This window comes from Myotis lucifugus, unplaced genomic scaffold (assembly GCF_000147115.1).
Source record: "Myotis lucifugus unplaced genomic scaffold, Myoluc2.0 scaffold_162, whole genome shotgun sequence".
Classification (NCBI taxonomy): domain Eukaryota; kingdom Metazoa; phylum Chordata; class Mammalia; order Chiroptera; family Vespertilionidae; genus Myotis; species Myotis lucifugus.
The window spans coordinates 159,442-179,391 of NW_005871210.1; the positions used below are offsets into that span (position 1 = coordinate 159,442).

Sequence of the window (19,950 nt, forward strand, 5' to 3'; positions counted from 1 at the left end):
GCAGGGGTTTTTTTCTATTTGTTTTAGGTTAGTCATTTTAATTGTGTTGAGTAATTAGAAGGTACACACAGCCAAGGGAGCTTTGTTCTGATAATTGCTCAAGAAAACCCATTCTCTATCTGCCAGTTGCTTTGTGTTAAGACATTTCTCCCCCTAGTGGCAATAGTAAGCATTTGACTTGGCAGTAGGCAAGGTGTAATTGTAATGTGACAAACTATGCTTAAGGGACTATCTTGTAAATACTTTAGTTTGGGGTTTGGCATTATTTCATTATATATGTGTTTTTTCCCCCTGTGAAACTTCCTACCTCCATTTTTTTTTGTTTGTTTTTTTTCCTGAGGTGCTTTGGGCTTTGGATGGGAAAAAATTGCCTGAGATGTTTATTAAAAAAAAATCACAGTGCATCCTGGGTAATGTTTTGCAGCTTGACTTAATTTTAGTCATCTGTTTTAATTACCTATTTATAAAAATGCTTTTGCATTTGTAGACATTATTTAATACTTTGGAAGAAGCACCTCATTTGAAATAAATAAATCAATTGTATTTATTTTAAACAGTTCATGTAAAAGACCTTAAAGGTAATTAATGTAGGTCTCTTAAGTAAGACAAAAGTGATCTTTCCAAGTCTGATGAAGTGATTTGTTTATTTAACTTCCCACTTCGGCTGAATCCTTCAGAGTCTAATAACTTTAAAAAAAAATGGTTTGGCAATTTGTGTCTAGCTCCAAAAACCCTTCTTTAAAAAGCAGCAATTTAATAATCAGCTTTCTTAAAATTACTTTGAGGAAGGAAAACTATATAGGGGGTTGGTGTTTTGTTTTATTTCAGTGTAATCATGCTTTGATAAATTATGTAATCACTGACTTTGTAGAAAAAATATTATTGAACTCCTGGGTTGCAATGACCATAAAAATTGTATTTTCATATAGAGACTTGAGATATTGTGAATAAATTATAAAGGAAACAGCTTATATGCTGATTGAAGTTCATATGGGTCCAATTCATTTTGTGTTCAGTGCTAAATCTGGATGTACCATTAAAAAGAAAAGAAAATGGGGTGGGAGGGTAGCCTATTGTGCCCAGTTGTATAAGCCCTTAAAAATCTGCCCTAAGAGCAACATGGAATGAGATCAGATATAGCTTTGCATCTATTGGATGAGATTCAGTAGATCTGTGTGACATTTTTAAAGCCTAATTCCAGCTTTCTTAGATGTCGCTTTGTAGTTTGCCTTTTCTGACCCATATTCTTGCCTGGGACTTGATTTGATGTTACCATATATCTGATAGTCCCTGTCTCCCTCTTCCCCACCCCCCCAATCACTAGCCATTTTCATTATACTATATCTTGTTTTGCTATAGGGCTGCTGAACAGATTTCTTAAGCAGCTTTTTGCAAGGTTAAAAGAATGCAGCCTAGTAACAAGTTTGTGTCATTTTAAATATATACCTTCTAGTAAATAAGGAGAAGTCTGGCAATCAATCCCTTTTAGTGTGTTATATGTTTCACCTGACAACTAAACCTTCTATTGATTAGCCATTACTTTGTTAGATAATCCTATGTCATTGAATCCATTGTAAAAAATTAAACTCTTTAAAATGTTTTACCCTAGCAGCAGTCTGAAAATTGAAAACTTGTTCAGAATTACAGCCTGCTTTCACAAAGGTAGTTTTCAGCAAGGCATCTTACTGGTTTACGTTTATGTGCCTTATATGCAATATAAAAACATATTAAAGTACTCCAACGCAGAACTCTCTGCCTCTGGTTCAGCAGTGAAGCTACCTTTTCAAATGTTGCATGGGGACAGAACCTATCTTGCTTGTGGCTATTACACTCACTAGTTTAATTATATAGCCTGGAGGGAGTCTTATAATAGTAAAATAGTGAATGTAAAATAGTGAATTTTTTAGCCTTTTTATCCCAAAGTGATCTAAGGACTGTGACAAGTTTTACGTTACTAATCTATGTAACTTGGGAGCTAAACAGGTCATATACCCATTTTACAGATGGAATGTCTAGAAAATAGAAACCCATATATAGCCTTATTCTGGAAACTTCTACAAACCTAGAATAGGTTTCCTGAATCTATCTAATGTTCCCCTGAGTGTGGTATACACATTTCTAAGGGGGAAAGGAATTTTGTAGGAAAACAAATCAGTTTTCTACCTGCTGTTACTCCCGCCCCTGAAACATAACATATTTTTATTAATTAACTGGATAAACCTCTGGTATTATCCCCCTTAAAATTTTCATACAGTGAATTATGTAAATATTAATTGCATAAGTCAATTAATTGTTGATAAGTCTATCCACCATGTAACCACTACTCCAATCAAGCTATAGAACACTTTCATTACCCAGGAAAGTTTCCTTGGTCTCCTACCCAGACAACTTCCCCAAACCCAATGAATCAAATATGACCAGTTCACTGCCATAGATTAGTTTTGCCTTTTCTAGAATTTCATGTAATAATAACATACTTTTTGGGGTCTGGTTTACTAAGTATATATGTGATTCATCTATGCTGCTGTGGATAGCAGTAATTTATTCTCTTATTATATAGTATATTCCATTAAATAGGTATGCTACGGTTTATTTTTTATTCTTTTGACGGACAATTTCCATTTTTATAAATGAAGTTGCTATGAATGTTCTTATAGAAAGCCTTTTCGGTGAGCATGTGTTGAATAATTTTTATGTGCTTATTGGCTATTCAGATAGTTTCTTTTGTGATGTATCTTAAGTTGTTTGCCATTTAAACAAATTGGTTTGTCTGTCTTATTGAGTTGCAGAACTAAACTGTATCGAGTGCTAGAAGTGTTCTGAATATTTTCTCACAGTCTGTTCTTGCCTGTTTATTCATGTGTTTTTTGATAAGTTTCTAATTTTTTAATGAACTCCATCTATCAATTCTTGGCCTATGACTGAATATATTCTTCTAGAAGCTTTATAAGTTTTAGCTTTTACCTTTAAGTCTATGGTCCATCTCAAATTAATTTTGATGTACGTTGTGAAGTAAATTTGGGATTTATTATTTTCCCCATGCTTTCTATTTTTTTATTTTTGCAATTAACTTCATTTTGCTAGTAATAACAAAGATGAAAACATCCCCATGCTTTTTTATCCAGTTGTTTTAGCACCATTGTTGGAAAGCCTGTATAGTTGTCTATAGACATCTTATTTCTGAACCTCCTAGAAAAGAGGCTGCTGTTGGATACAGAGCAAAGGGTGACAGCCACTGAGGCTCTGACCTACTCCTACTTCAAGTCCCTGCATGATACAGAGGATGAATTCAGGTTCTTCTATTTTTGTTTTATTAAATCCTCACCCAAAGATGTGCTCATTGATTTGAGGGGTGGGGGGAGGAAGAGAGGGAAGAAGAGGCGAGGGGGAGGGTGCGGGGAGAGAGAGAGAATGAATGAATGAGAATGTGAGAAAGAAACATCCAAGTAGAGATTGAACCTTGACTGGAATTGAACCCGCAACCCTCTCGCAGTGGTTCTCAACCTTCCTAATGCTGTGACCCTTTAATACAGTTCCTCATGTTGTGGTGACCCCCAACCATAAAATTATTTTCATTGCTACTTCATAACTGTAATTTTGCTACTGTTATGAATCGTAATGTAAATATCTGATATGCAGGATGTATTTTCAGGGGTCACGACCCACAGGTTGAAAACCGCTGCTAGTGCATGAGATGACTTTCCAACCAGCTGAGCCACACCGGCCAGGGCAGGATCCTCTGGTTTTTAGAGGTGCCAGCTCTTATAGCAAACAGAGTCAGCCCTCCATATTCACAGGTTCCACATCTGTGGATTCATCCAATGGCAGATCACATATATTTGAGGGAAAAAGTTACCTTGTTGCTGACAGATGCTATGTAGAGTGAGGTCTGCAATGGTCGTGTCTAGACTGTGTATAACACTGTCTTGACTATTTTTGCTTCAATATGTCTTAAAATTGGGTAGTGTGAGTCCTCCATATTTTTATTATTTTGGCTATTCTAGATACTTTGCATTTATATTTAAATTTTAGAATCAAGTTAGCAAAAGTTTTTCAATGCCATTGTAAATTTTTTTCATTCTGCTTGTTGCTTATTATAGATAGAAATTGACTTTTGACTGTCGACCTTGTCTCCTGTTATGTAATAAAGACAATTTCATTTCTTTTCCAACTTATAGGTATTTTATTTCTTTTTCTTACTGTATTTGAATGTTGAATAGGTGTGGTAAGAGAACATCTTTGCCTTGTTTCCACTCTTAGAGTGACTATGATGTTAGTTGCATTTTTTTTACATTTCTTTAATGGGATTGAGTTTCCTTTTGAGTAAAAGTTCCCTTTTCTACCTTGCTATGGTTTTATTAAAATTATGAATAAATGTTTAATTTTGTCAAGTGCTTTCCCCCCTTTTATTCTGTTAAGGTGAATTACATTAATTGACTTCAATAAGAATTGTTGTGTCTGTGTTCATGAGAAATATAGCTTTCTTTTGGGGGGCAGGGGGGCAGATTTTGGTGTCAGAGTTGAGTTGGGAAGTCTTCCCCTCCTCCTCCATTTTCTAAAAATGTTTGTGTATGATCTTGGTGTTATTTCTTTCTTAATATTTAATAGAATTAGCCAGTGAAACCATTTAGGCCAGTAGTTTTGTGTGTTTTCTTGTGGTGGAAAAAATTTAAATATTTCAAAATTTGTGTAGATTGACTTTTAATAACAATTTCAATTTTTATAATATATTTAGTGCTATTAAAATTTTCTGTTTCTTATGTCAGTTTGGATAATTTGTCTATTTTAAGAAATGTGTAACACTTTGCAATCTGTTAATATCTTTTATTTTAATACTCAGATTATTCCATATTGGGCTAATGAATACCCCTCTGATCTATTTCTATCATTCCTTGAGTATTTCCAGATTCATCTTGTATTTTCCCTGTTCAGTCCTGCATTCAGCCATTTCTTGGGGGAGCGCTATGGTTCTTTTTAGTGCAGATTGGTAGTGAGAAGCCAAGATTGAAACATTAACTTTATTTTACACATATATTTATGTTTTTTAAAATCATGAGTTCACATTAATGCCTCTAATTCTAATCCAACACCACAGTTTATTCTAGATTTCTTCCTTTTCATATTTATAATTATTTTTTCTAATAGTAAGAAACCTGGTTTGAGATTTCTTTCCTTTCAGCACTTTAAAAATGTTGCTCCTTATCTTCTAGCCCTCCTTGTTTATGGTGAAAAGTCTGCCACTATGTATATGCTTTCATGTATGCAGAATCCCCTTTTTCCTTTGGCTGCTTCAAGATTTTGTCTTTGTGGTTGTCAGCAGTTTTTACTGTGTTGGATCTAAGTTTTATTTTCTTTGTTTTTAATCTCTTTGAGGTTTGCTGACCTTAGATCAGTAAGTCAATGGTGTTCACCAAATTAGAGAAATATTTGGTCATTATTTTTATAATATTTTTGTGCCCCATTCTCGCCTTTCTTCTGGGTCTCCAAGTGAACATATGTTGTTAGATCATTGAAAATTGCCCAACAGATGACTGAGATTCTGTTTATTGTTTTTTTCTTTTTCTCTCTCTGTTCTTCAGTTTAGATCATTTCAGTTGATCAGTCTTTAATTTCATAGACCTTTTCTTCTTCATCTCCAGTCTGCTTTTAAACTCATCCAGTAAATATTTAATTTTAGATAATGTACTTTTCAATTATAGAATTTCTGTTTGGTTCGTTTCAGGTTTTAATTTTTCTGGTGAAAATTTTCATCTCAAAATTTCCGTTGTAATCATATTTCTCATTTAAGTTGTTGAACGTATTTATTATAGCTTCTGTAGAGCCTTTATGTACTAATTTCTACAACTGGGTCCTCTCATGGTCATATTCTGTTTGTTCCTTTTTCTCTTGACTATGGGTCCCATTTATCTGCTTCTCATATATAGAAGTTTTTTTATTATATAATGGGCATTATAAATGGTACATAGCAGAGACTATGGATTCTTTTATCTCCCTCTGATTAACTTTCTGGCTGGTAATTGCAACTTCATAGAGTCTGATTTTGTGTCCATTAGGGGCAGATGTGTTTTGATTTTACCCTTAGTCCTAAAGAAGATCTCTTAGTTCTAAGATTTATTCTTTAGTCTCAGTGCGGGGGTTTTTTGAGTTTTCAGTGGAAAGTTTGAGGTGCTCATTAAGCCCCTCTAACTGAGTAGAAATCAAATTATAAACTCTGTCTCCTCTCAGGGGAAGCAGCTAGAATCTCTGCTCAGATCTTTTAGTCTTCCAGCTGTTACTTTCCATTGGAATGCTTGGAGTCTCCCACTCATGTCTGTAGCTTGGGGTTAGCCATGGATTTGAGGGGAACTTGTATGCATGTTTTGATGCTTCTTCCCTCCCCATGGCTCTTTCTATTTTCTATGATTTCTCTTCTCATTTTCCAGCCACTGTGGTAGCCCTGAACTCTACCCTCTGACATCTCAAGCCAATAGACTGTGGCTTTCTAGTTGAATTTTAGTCACCCTGCACCAAGTGGACTCATGAGTAGTAGTACCCTTAGGGAAAAGCACATAAACATGGATCTCACCAGAGTGATTATCCTCTTTCAAGGTCAGTCCACTCCTCCCCCCAGTTTCTGCCTACTTTAGGTCAACCTCCTGCCTTTAATGTAGTTATTTTAAAATATTTTTCTATGGTTTATAATTATTGTATAAAGAGGGTTAATTTAAACAAACATTTCTACCATTGTTGGAGCCAGAATTTTTTGGCTTAAAGTTTTATTTTATTCAGTATATACCAACTATTGCATAAATGTCTTTTTAAAACAGTTTAGTTTTAAAATATTATATGTTGTCTGTATAGGAATAGTAAATGTTTGTGGTATTAATAATTGCAAAAGAAGTACTGAACCCTGATCCCAAAATATAAATGTACCAGAGGTCCTATACATTAATGTCAAATGATCCAGTTGATTCTTTTAAAATATGTTTTGAAATAATTTCAAATTAAGTAATTTAAGAATACAACAGTTAAGTGGATACCTTTTTAAAAATTTAACTTGTTTAACTGGAAACCAATTTTATAACATTTTTTCTGTTTTTTATATTTTATTTTTGTCTACCTATTCTCTTTCCAAAGAATGATAATTGACCAAAAATGAATTATTTAAAATACCTATGCAACCATTGCTGATATAAATAAATGAATAAATATGTAAGTAAATTGGCAAAGAAGTCATAGGTCTTCCTTACAGAAAAATTCCAGTTAATAAATGTAGGAGGAAAGGGAGAAATTTAAAAATTACCAATAGAACACCACAGTAAAAAACACCATAGGTGTAAGATCTAGCAATGGATGCTAAAATTAGTGAGCAAAGCTGAAGCAAAAAATAATATTTGTATAGTCTCAAAGTATTTCCCCCAATATTTAGTAATTTCTGAAAGAAGAAAAAAATAAGCTTACAATTGGGAATCTTGGCAGACACAATCTTAGGCAAGTGATCAAGGCTAACATCACTAGAAATATTCATCAACATATCTCCTGACTTGATACATTGAGACAGGCACATCACCTCTGTGCTATCCTTCCTAGTAATGTATAACCTCAATCTGATCATGAGAAAACATGAGACCTTAACTGAGGGATGTTCCATAGATTAATTAATCAGTACTCTTCAGATGTGACAGAGTCATGAAAGATGAGAAATAGTAACCGATTAGAGGAGGTTAAGGAGATATGACAACTGAATGCAATGTGGGACCTTGGGTTGGATCCTAAACAGAAAGGGGGCATTAGTGGGAAAAGTGGGGAAACTTAAGTTTTTTATATTGTACCTCGTTAATTCCTTAGTTTTGATAAATGTTCTGTAGTTATGTAAGACATTCACATAAGAAATCAATCTCCAGATTTTTCTCTTTAATTTCAACACACACATTCATACCAGTAGTTCTCAGAGTGTTCTTAGACTAGTAGCATTAACATCAACTGGGAACTTGTTAACCCTTTGAGTGCCAACCAATATCCTAGGCACTATGCTAAAATTGCCAAGGCATTTTTGCTGATTTTACAGCAGTTTAGGAAAAAAATTATGAATCGCAAATAAATGAAGTTTCATATTCAAAAACTTAAAGAAACCTTTACTACATTGACATATTTAGCAATATCATCATCACTAATAAAAGCAGACTTAGAACTGGATGCCATTTCGAAGCTGTGATAGTGCTCCCGGCACTTTGGCGAAAGAAAAGAGGAGCGCAATCACGCTCCCCGGCACTTTAGGGGTTAATAATGCAAATTTTCAGAAGCTCTGGGGATGGGGCCAAGTAATCTGTATTTTAACAATCATCACCAGATTATTCTGATGCATGCTACTAAAGTTTGAGGACCGTGATTTATACCATCAGTAACAAAACAAAAAAAAGGGGGAAATATTTGTATTAATATATTGGCCAGTTGTTAATAATGTTTGCTTACCATAAAGTACAACCAGTTTTCTTTTTAATTGTGGTAAAACACATGTAACATAACATTTACCATGTTAGTCATTCTAAAATGTACAGTTCAGTGGCATTAAATACATTCACATTATGTGTAACCATCACCACCATCCATCACCGTAACTCTTTTCACCTTGTAAAACTGAAACTCTGTACGTGTTAAACAATAACTCCTCATTTCCCTCTTCTCCCAGGTCTTGGCAACCACTATTCTACTTCTGTCTCTTATGATTTTGACTATAAATCTCTAAGTGGAGCTATATAGTATTTATATTTTTGTAATGGACTTATTTCACTTAGCATAATGTCCTCAAGGTTCATTCATGTTATATAGTACTAGAGGCTCGTTGCAGGAAGATTCCTACAAGAATAGGGCTTCCTCCGGCCTATTCCTGCAAGAATAGGGCTTCCTGAGGCTGGAGTGAAGCAGAGAAGGGAGCGCTGCCTCTCTCCCTCCCATCTCCGCTGCCTCGGCTCCGCTCCCTCCTCCGCCACTTTGCTCCCTTCTGCAGCTCTTGGCTTCATTCTACTCTGTCTTCAGTCTTCGCTCCGTGCCTGTGTATGCAAATTAACCGCTATCTTTGTTGGGTTAATTTGCATATCACTCTGATTGGCTGGTGGTCATAGCAGAGGGACGGTCAATTTGCCTGTTTCTCTTTTATTAGTGTAGACTAGAGGCCCGGTGCATGAATTTGTGCACAGGTGGAGTCCCTCTGGGTGGCCTGCAGGGATCTGGCCAAAACCCACAGTCCAATGCCGCCTGCAGCTCCTACCTGCCGCTCCTGCTCATCCCAGCCCACTGTGCCTGCCTCAGGCTTGTGCCCAATCAGTCCTGATCGGGAGAAGCTTGCGCTGCCACAGCAACGCTCACCAGCCATGAGCCCTGCGTCTGGCACCCTCCCAAGGGAAGTAGCCTGTGGGATCAGGCTGAAACCAGCTCTCCAACATCCCCTGAGGGGTCCCGGATTGCAAGAGGGTGCAGGCCAGGCTGAGGGACCCCATCGGAGCATGATCGGGGCCGGGAAGGGACCGAGGGAGGGCTCCTGGGCATGTCCTGCCCATCTTGCTCAATCCCTATTGGCCAGACCCCAGCAGCAAGCTGACCTACTGGTAGAGCATCTGCCCCCTGGTGGTCAGTGCACATCATAGCGACTGGTTGACCGGTTGACTGTCTGCACCCTGGTGGTCAGTGCACATCATAGTGAGCAGTTGAGCAGCCTTAGCATATCATTAGCCTATTAACGCTTTGATTGGTTGTTCGGTTGTTCTGTTCAGTCTATTTGCATATTACCCTTTTATTATATAGGATGTGTGTCATAATTTCCCTTCCTTTTTAAGGCTTAATAGTATTTCATTGTGTATATATATCACATTTTGCTTATTTTTTTAAAAAATATATATTTTATTGATTTTTTACAGAGAAGAAGGGAGAGGGATAGAGAGTTAGAAACATCGATGAGAGAGAAACATCGACCAGCTGCCTCCTGCACACTCCCTACTGGGGATGTGCCCGCAACCAAGGTACATGCCCTTGACCGGAATCGAACCTGGGACCTTTCAGTCCGCAGGCCGATGCTCTATCCACTGAGCCAAACCTGTTAGGGCAACATTTTGCTTATTTCTTAATGGTTAAGGTGTAACCTATCAATGTACAATTGGGCTGCTTCCACATTTTAGCTATTGTGGATAATCCTGTTATGAGCACTACATACAAATACAGTATACTAACTAGTATCTTCAGGATTGTTTTAATTCTTTGGGGTATATACCCAAAATGGTATTATTGGATCATATGGTAATTCTATTTTTAATTATTTAACTACCACCATACTGTTTTCCACAGTGGCTGTTCCATTTTACATTTCCATTAACAGTGAGTGCATAATGGTTCCAATTTCTCCACATCCTTGCCAACACTTGTTTTCTGTGAGTTTTTGTTTTGGTTGTTGTTGTTTTACTAATACTCATCCTAATGGGTGTAAAGTGGTATTTTGTAGTTTTGCTTTGCATTGCCCTAATTATTAGTGATGTTGACTATCTTTTCATGTGCTTGTTGGCCATATGTATATCTGCTTTGGAGAAATACCTATTCAAGTTCTTTGCCCATTTTTCAATAACTAACACCCCTACCTTCCATACATATAGTGAACCACTGCTGCTCACATACTTGTTTATGGGGACATCAATGGCTCTCCTGGGTTTTCCCCTGTCTTCCTTGTCCCTCAGTACTCATAAATCTGGAATTTACATATAGAATCTATTTGTGTATTGATATTGAGAAATAGAGCAGAATTTAAAAACTATATGATAATATTTTAATATTTAAACCTGTTTCCAAAAAAACCTACACCTCTCTTTACAGACTTATAACAGCTGTGCCAGACTCTGCTTAAACCAAGAAACAGTATGTCTAGCAAGCACTGCTATGAAGACTGAAAATTGTGTGGCCAAAGTAAGTAATATTACTCAATATATATTTTACTACATCATAACGATGCATTATCTATAGATGTCTTCACTCATTATTGCTATTAAAACTTATTACAGGATTTTATATTTTAAAAAGAATATAGCAGGCATCATTTTATCCAAATTAGATTACAAATTGGAATCTCCAGCTCTTTAATTGCTGCAGAATTTTTTGATTATGTATTCTGGTCACACTTCAGTCTAAATCATGTTTGTTGCTTAACACTAGCTATGGATTGTAACAAAAAAGTAAGGTTTTATGTAAGAAAATATACAAATTATTTTTATGTTTGTTCATGGCTTCTAAGTGTAATTAAGAATAATGTACACCATTGCAAGGATTGTGAAATATGCTATAGAAAATCCAATTATTATATCACTACTGTTATTTATTAATTGGCTTAATGGTAGAAATATTCCTTTTGGTGATCTTGATCTGATTGGGCAAGATACAAAAAAATAATCTTACATATTAGAGATTTTACAATCTAATAATCATATAACTATAACTCAAATTTTCTAAGTATCTTTAATTACTCAGGAGCTTTGACCTAAATTTAGATATCATCCATTTTGATTATTCCAAGAATAAATAAAATTTCAGTATGGGCTTTGTTTCTAGACTTTTACTTTGCATATCTGCAAACTTACTGCCTTCAATAACTTGTTGTCACTGTTACAACATTCCCAATTTTAACTACTTTAAGTTTAATCTATTGTATTATACAATTAGGCTCTTAATTACTTACTGTTATTTTTAGAGCTAGGGCTGGTATCATCCTTTGCTACAAAAATCAAAGGACAGCAATATTTTTTATTATTTTTATTTTATTTCTTAAAACATGCAGTATTTTGTCAACTGAAAATATATAATAGAAAATATAATCAATGGAAATGATCCATATAAGAAATGTCAGAATTTATTTAAAATTGTAGTTTAAAAAAGATAGTCATTTAAGTGTCTCTTAAATTAGAATGCCTTAATGACCTACTGTAAAATATGAATATTATAAATTATACTTATATATTTCATGTTTCAGTCATTTAGTAACAGCTAGCAAGTGCTAATTGACCCTATTTTATACCTAGCATTTGTACATTGAGATGGGGGACCAATTATTTGGGCCTTTAAAAATAATCTGTCTCCTTTTTGGCCACACTGCTCTCTGTTTTATCATAAGTGGGTGACTTCTGGCTAACCAAGGTAAAATCTTAACATGAGCACCGATCCAAGGACAGGGTGACATTTTTAATGAGTTTCATTGAGAGCTGGCCAAGTGAGCATCTGTCCTTTTTGTTTTCTCCATACTTTGTAAACCAGGATCTCTAAAGCTATGTAGTTATTTTGTTGTGTGTCTGTATGATGTGGTGTATGTGTTTTTTTCTCTCCCACGCTCTACTTAAGTGGTGCATGGTTAGAAATCTTCTGGCATCTGGCACAATGGCATAATTTCTTCTATGCTCTTGGGTGAGGAATTAAGTTTGCTCATTGCTGCTCATCAGTCTGTTTCCTTTGCTCCCAGATGGTGACCCTCTCATCCCATTCTTGCTTATTTTAACGTCATTCTGACATCTATATCCTTTCATTGATTCCTTAAATACCCTAATTGAATAATGATTTCTATAATTTTCTATTGGAACCCACCTAACTTTCTGGTTCCTTTTTTCTTTTTTTAAATATATTTGTATTGATTTCAGAGAGAGGAAGGGAGAGATAGAAACATCAATGATGAGAGAGAATCATTGATTGGCTGCCCCCTGCACACTCCACAATGGGGATTGAGCCCACAACCTAGGCATGTGCCCTTGACCAGAATCGAACCCAGGACCTTTTAGTCCGCAGGCCAACGCTCTATCCACTGAGCCAAACCAGCTAAGGCTTATCGTTCCTTTTATTGGCCCATGGGCTGTCTTCTGGTTCATTTCTTCAGAATTGAGCTAAATAAACTATTGATCAATGGTAAATAAAAACATGTAGCTGAATTCTATTCTTTTTGCAACAGCCTTCAGTGAAGTACCAACAACATGGGAATAGGGGAAGAATTTTCCCTTTTTCATTTACATGTTATAGTATATCATGATTCTGTACTATTTCTGTTGGCCTCATTTATTGCTTGACCTTTGAAAAATAATGACTTGGTACTATTTTTGTAGGTCTGCAAGCTTGTCCCTATTTCCTGTTCTTCACCTTTAGCCCTTAACTGAATAGTTTCATCTGCTACACTTGATATGGCTGCATGGTTTTTAAGTTGGTACAAGTGTCTGTTGATTCAGATTGTACTCCAAAGTGGCCTTGAATGTCCAGCCATCTCCATGTGAGAGCAACTATAATATAGTGATAGCAACCATTTTGGGCTCTAGTTCAAAGCAGTCAATTCTGGTAGGAGTGACTGTGATTTAGGTCAGTGATGGCGAACCTATGACACGTGTGTCAGAGGTGACACGCGAACTCATTTTTTTGGTTGATTTTTCTTTGTTAAATAGCATTTAAATATATAAAATAAATTTCAAAAATATAAGTCTTTGTTTTACTATGGTTGCAAATATCAAAAAATTTCTATATGTGACACGGCACCAGAGTTAAGTTAGGGTTTTTCAAAATGCTGACACACCGAGCTCAAAAGGTTCGCCATCACTGATTTAGGTGGAGATGGTAATTAAAGTCTAAAACCTTATTATTGAATACTGTTTACATGAGTTTTAGAGAAAACTTTACTACCAGTTATTCCCTTAAAAATAGCAATGTTGTTATGTTCGGACCCCTTATAGTGCATTGTATGTGACTCTTCATTGCTGGAAATATCTTACAATAAGTGTTTTACTATAGGTCTATGGAAAGAGACCCATTGGCCCTGTTTAGAATACAAAATACCCCCACAAAGTTGTAAGACAAACTACAGTCACCCTAGGTTAATAATAATCTTCTGAATCTCTAACTTGAAGAATGATGCCTAAAAAAGATCTGTAATAATAAAAGGATAATAAGCTAATTAGACTGGACATCCTTCCAGACAACCTTCCGGACAAAGCCAGGGCTGCGAGGGAAGCCCAGGTCCTGGGTGCCTGCCAGCGGCCGCAGGGAAGCCCGGGTCCCGGCTGCCAAAGGGAAGCTGGTGCCTGCAGCCGGGGGAAGGAAGGCCTACTCTTGCACGAATTTTGTGCATCGGGCCTCTAGTTTAAAAATAAAAATGGAGGAGGGGTCATTTTATCAGTATAACTTAATCCAGGTAATATTTGGAGGCACTTGAAATGTCTTATTTTCTTCCAAAGCCTTCCTTCTTAATAATTATAACCCTGAATTTTATGAGATTTGTGATTGGAACATGATGAGCTTTGTATTTATTGTACCTTTAAATGGACAGTCATTATTGACTGCCAACTTAGTGTTTAAAATCAATAATTACATTGTACCTGATTGTCAACCTTCATGATGCTTTTTAATTGATAAAGAAAACTAACTGGAAAAATGAAGACCCCCTAATCCTTTGTTATCTTTTAATTGAACTTTATTTAAATATTACTGAAAAGTTTGATTTCAGGTATTTCCCTAATTTACCCTTATACACACATACACAGTTAAAATTGAGTTGTTTGAACATATCTACCTAGATTTTTGTCCAGGTAGGAAGAAGTACTGCCTCTACGTTTGGAAAATAAACCACTTCAGTAGTCCTTTGTAGATAGATGTGTTCTGTATTATAGTTGTTGTTGTTTGTTGTTATTGTTTTTTACTTGAGACTAATAATCTGTTTGTAACTGACTGAGACAGAAAAATGTGATGTTCCTTTCCACTTACTCCAGATTTTGATAGAAGACTTGTTTTATTTATTTCCAAAATTATATCCGCAGGAAACAAGCTGTTTAAATTCAGATTATGCTGAAGCAAAATGGTCCTGGTATGAGAAGCAACGTGCTGTTTTACGAGCACAGAGTCCCTTTTCTCATAACTGATTGATAGTAAATATTTTCCTGAAGAATTATTGCCAACCATGAACAGTGCAACTGTTTCACTTTTTTTCCTTGCTACTTGCTGTACCAGCCATTGTCGGTAATTAAGATCTACAATTCACAATGCAGACGTTTGCACTTCCTCTGGGTCTGTGCTATTTATAAGGCATTTCAGCTGTTCAGAGTTTCTTTTGAGTTTTAAACTACATGTGAACAGGCTTCTTTAGTACACTGTTCTACAAGTAGCACATTAGATGGTCCATTCTTTGCACAGGTTCCTCTGTTGGGTCTAACAATTAGCTTTTAGAGAATACAGTGGGGCCTTGATGTACATTTAAATGTAACCATATCACTGAGGCCAGTGTGGTTGGAAAAACTCTGAAGTGTAACGTGTTACACATTTGGCTTATTCTTAAGGCAGGAATAAAGTTTAGAAGTAATATTTTCCCTTTCATCTTCAAATGTTCTTATGAATTTAATGAGTGTTAATGGTGTGGGTGGCTACAGAGAGGTTCTGAGAAATACTGGTAGGAGTGACTTTCCAAGTTCACTTTTGAAGTAATAACAGAATCAAGGGCCATTGTTACAAACAAGAGTTTGTGTGTTTGTCAGATTAAGGATACAAGTATACATAAACTTCTGGATATGTACGATACTTATACAAAGGACAAAGGACGCCAAAAGGGATCAGCAGCCTGACTACACTTTTGTTATGTAATCAGCTTTATGACCCTTTAGGAATATGCCATTGGAGAGGAAAGTTTAAACAGGAATCCTGGTCTATATTAAAACTGGTAAAATTCGAAGTCACTTTCTACCATTTCAAGAGAGTTCGTTTTTTTAAAATGTCCAGACCCCAGTGAGAGTCTTCGTGGATTATGCCTGAGAGTCAGAGTAACTGCTTGCATCGTCTCCTTGCTACCTGCATTTATTGTTAAAAATACAAGAGAAAGAAACAAGAAATTGAAAGTGGTTGACAAAATATGTTTAAAACTTTGCGCTGAGATGAGATCAGTCTGGCTGTTTTTAAGCCTGAAGTCAGCTTCATTGATTCTGCACGTTGGCTGCCAGCATCTTTCAGCAGAGCAGATCTTCGGAGGAAGGCAGGACACGGGTTTCAGTGCTGATTTCCTGATGGCCCCTTGACTATAAGACAGAGCTATAACAAAGCCTTTCCAAGGCAGTTTTATTTGCCAAAATCTAAAACTTTCTGTGGTAATTTTTTAAATTGAAGTGTTTCTGTAAACTTTTTTTTCCTCCTTGAACTCTTTATGAACCTTTTTTTAAGATAGCAGTGGTGGTTCAACTGTTGGGAACCACTGATATATCTGACTGAGATGCTTCAAGATGCTAGAACCTATTCACATTTCTTTCTAGCCAGGGAGCTAATAAGATTGAGTTTGTCTTTGTGGATTGATCTAGATTAGCATGAGATTAGCCCAGTCAGAGTCTTCCTCAGTGAAAAAGGAAAGGTTGGGAGAGAGAGGGGTGAAGGAAGAAAGTTCTTCATCAAGAATTGACTGCAATATTGCCTGCTGATGCATGTCAGATCACCCACACGGAGAGATCACATGGCTTCTCCAAAAGTCAAACGATCAATTCGCCTCGTTTTGGCTCTGTACTTAATGCACAAACAGTGCGATCTGCAGGGCTGTAATTGCATTGTTAGGGCCAAGGAACAAGCCTGTGCCTTTTCAGCAGACAGCTGGCAGGGAGAGAGGCATGTTGTTAGGAAAGAGAGAGGCAAGGCAAATAAAATTACTGCTAACGCTCAGAGATCGGCAGGAGTCCTACTTGCCTAATCTTACCGGTGGGAGCAAGCGGCTGTTGTAATCCAATTATAGCAGCATAAGCAATTTGTTAGACACTCCGCATAATGTAACAATTTCCCAATAAACTCTGACTTGTAATAACGTCGGCAAGAGTCCGCATAAATCTGCCCGAATGGTGGGGGCTGGAGCGTTCGGCTGGGGGCTTGTAATTGGCGCCATCAGCACGTTTTGCAGAGTGCAGTATGGTGCAGTCTTTTAGTGCAGGAATTTTAAGGAGAAAGCATGGCACATGTTTCTTAGAAAAAAGAAAAGTGGCCATTAAAAGGGGAGCAGCAAGAAGGGCATACTCTTGCCTTCACATTACCTACGAATCTTAGTGTAGAAAGAAAACTGGAGGAAGCCATGTTTCCTTCTAATACTAAAGGGGGGGAGCGTGTGGATTAAATTCCTATATTTAAAAGGCATCTGTTTCTTTTATTTTACCCTCCTCCAGCCTTCCAAAATGCTCTTCAGGCAGCAGTTAGGTAACATTTTTACAAAATGTTCATAGCCAAGCAAGCCTTGAAATATGAAGTTTAAATCTATTTTCTTCTAGAGTTTAGCATTTTCTTTATAACAGGAAAATATAGTTTCTTTGTGCCCAAGACACATTTTTTTAAGGATAATTATCTCATTGAATATCAAACCTTTCTGGAGAATTCGGTCTTCTGCTTTAAGAAACTGTCTCTTACTGAAGAGTTTTAAAACCTAGCTTGTTCGCTTAGCTGGCTTTACACACTGCTTATTTTCTACTTCTGAAATATATTGTGACTGTATATGGTACTAGGATTAGTACTTTTTCTTGTTGAACACTACATTGTATGAGAATACAGTTTTTTGTTTAAAACTATACCTGTATGATTATTACAGAAATAATTTTGATTCCTAAGTTGTAAATTTGGGGTGGAGGAAATAAAAATATTTGTTGTTGTGTGGAGAAAATAGAACTTCCATTATTGATTGATTGATTGATTGGCATTTGTTATCACAGAATAGAATTTCTTTATGAGTTCTAGGATGTGGAGAGTACTCATAGATTTTAGTTAATAAACAGGTTTTCATGCAACTGAGTGCATTAAATGTTATCTACTTTCTTATGCCAACCCAACTCTTCATTGTTGTTAATTTATGTCAGAGCCAAGCTTTTGAAATAAGAACAGGATTCTTCAAAATATCATATTGCTGTGGGTATTATTACAATGAATATTTACTTTCCGTATAAACATTTCCGTCTGAAGCAAATGCTGCCTTGTTTGACGAGAGCTGCATCAATAAACTGCAGTACCTCTAATAAAGCCACTCAGTGTCTGGGTTTAACTAATGGCTGATTTTCATGGCTTTGACAGTGAGCTGTGTGCGTTATTTTCTCCTGATATTGTAAAAATAATGAGAGCAAATTAGAACAATCAGTTTACACAGATAGCTCCTGATTGGAGGCGATGGGCAATATGGCAGCAGATAATCCATCTTCGGGCTCCTGTCACATTAACTTCAGCTGTATGAAAAGATCAGGTGGGGTAAGCAAGGATTCTGCCCAATCAGAACACTGAAATTAATGAGAAGAGCATTGTTCTGTGATCAACCTTTTAATTAGCAAGACTGGAAACGGAGGGAGTGATGAAGGCAGCACCACAGCTGCACAATGCCAGGCACAATTCCTGAAAAAGAGGGGAAATCTGTGGGTTTTAACATCACACTTTTCTTGCAGTCTACGGGCATTGTGTTTCCACTCTAGATTTGGTTCACAGGCTAAAAAATACTGCCCACTTCCCAAAGTAGTGTCACAAATATGGTTGATGATCTTTAGACTATAATTCTATCATGGGTCAGTTAGGATTTTGATTACTAGCACACTTTTTGGCATTCCACTCTGGGTTTTAACTTTTGAATTTTTTAAAAAATTGGGTAACCAAAAATAAAAAATAAAAAATTTTAAAAGGTCTGCCTTGTCAGCCTACCACTACCCACCCCTCTAATTTAGTTGCAAGTAGCATGAGGGTTTTCTGGTTTGGAGCAACTCCTGTCATGTTTTGAGTTGCTTAAAAGAAGAGCAAAATCCAGGCAAGTAAGCTACAGCATATTTAAATTGTGTTCCTTTTCTAATACTGTTTATTAAGAAATTTTCGGGGGGGGGTCCCCCTATGCTGTTGACCTCAATATTAGGGGCTGTGTTATTTTAATTTATGTAATTGAGAATTGAGTATCAATGAACGGTGTTTATAAGAAGAAGAGGGGGGAAATCTGTGCAGTAACTACAACTAAAGACTGATTCATCCATTTAACACTCAGTTATACTAAAATTGTAACCTTGTTAATCATCACTGTAATATTGGAAAATATGGCAGAAGGCTATTGAAGACATTAATGAGCCAAATTTTCTCTACCATATCAGTTTTCTGGGCCTTCTTTAGCAAGCTGTAACTTTGGGAAAGTATATGAGGCCATCAGGATTTGAGGTATTTTAGTCTTTATACCTTAAGCTTAGTGGCTTCCTATAAAAGCAACTAATAGGCTATGTAAATGAATCCAGGTATCTTCCAAAGATATACAAGTAAATTTGTTTTCTTGATATTAACTGTTAATTGACTTAAGCATTTATTTAAAATATCTATAATAATAAAAAGGTAATATGCTAATTAGACCAGACGTCATTGCAGATGTCCTTCCAGACGAAGCCAGGGCTGGAGGGAAGCCAGTGCTGGCAGTGGGGGGAAGGAAGACCTACTCTTTCATGAATTTTGTGCATTGGGCCTCTAGTTAATAAATAAAAATCAGTTATCAGTACTCAGGTTAAGTGTAAGATGATCTTTTCTCATTACAGTTAATAAGACTTTTCTATAATATATATAACAATGGTGATTCTAGCCTAGCAGCCCTAAAATACTGTATTTACAGAATGTAACTCCCTGATATTATACTTCTATGCAAAACTCAGAACAGAAGCACTTTACTTCCCCCTAGGACCCATCTCTCTCTCACACACACACAAAATCTTTAGTATAGCTTTTAGAATTCTGTCAGAAACATTATATATTTTTTTTACTGAGAGTGAACTTTTACTGCAAATATTTATTTAGATTGATATGTATCAGTATTTTAGGATTAGTGATTTAATACTAAATAGTCTAGGAATTTCCACCCCCATTCTTTAAGAAAATGGTGTTATTGTGCACATTAATGTTTTAAAGGCCACTTGTTAGAATTTTGCATGATATCTGGAAGGGAGATTTTTATTCTTATAGTTTTAT

General features: G+C 36.2%; 1 protein-coding gene across 12 annotated transcripts in view; it reads left to right on the forward strand.

Annotated features, from left to right (window-relative positions):
• Positions 1-19,950, forward strand: part of BTRC (beta-transducin repeat containing E3 ubiquitin protein ligase) — a 169,397-nt gene that overhangs the window by 98,532 nt on the left and 50,915 nt on the right. For 10 of the 12 annotated variants that reach the window (XM_006095855.3, XM_006095852.3, XM_023759828.1 and 7 more), the window contains one exon: positions 10,837-10,926. The exons of the other annotated variants lie outside the window; for them this stretch is intronic. In XM_006095855.3, the coding sequence (XP_006095917.1) occupies positions 10,837-10,926 (90 nt within the window). The remainder of the gene's footprint in view (positions 1-10,836; positions 10,927-19,950) is intronic. 12 annotated transcript variants of the gene reach the window in all.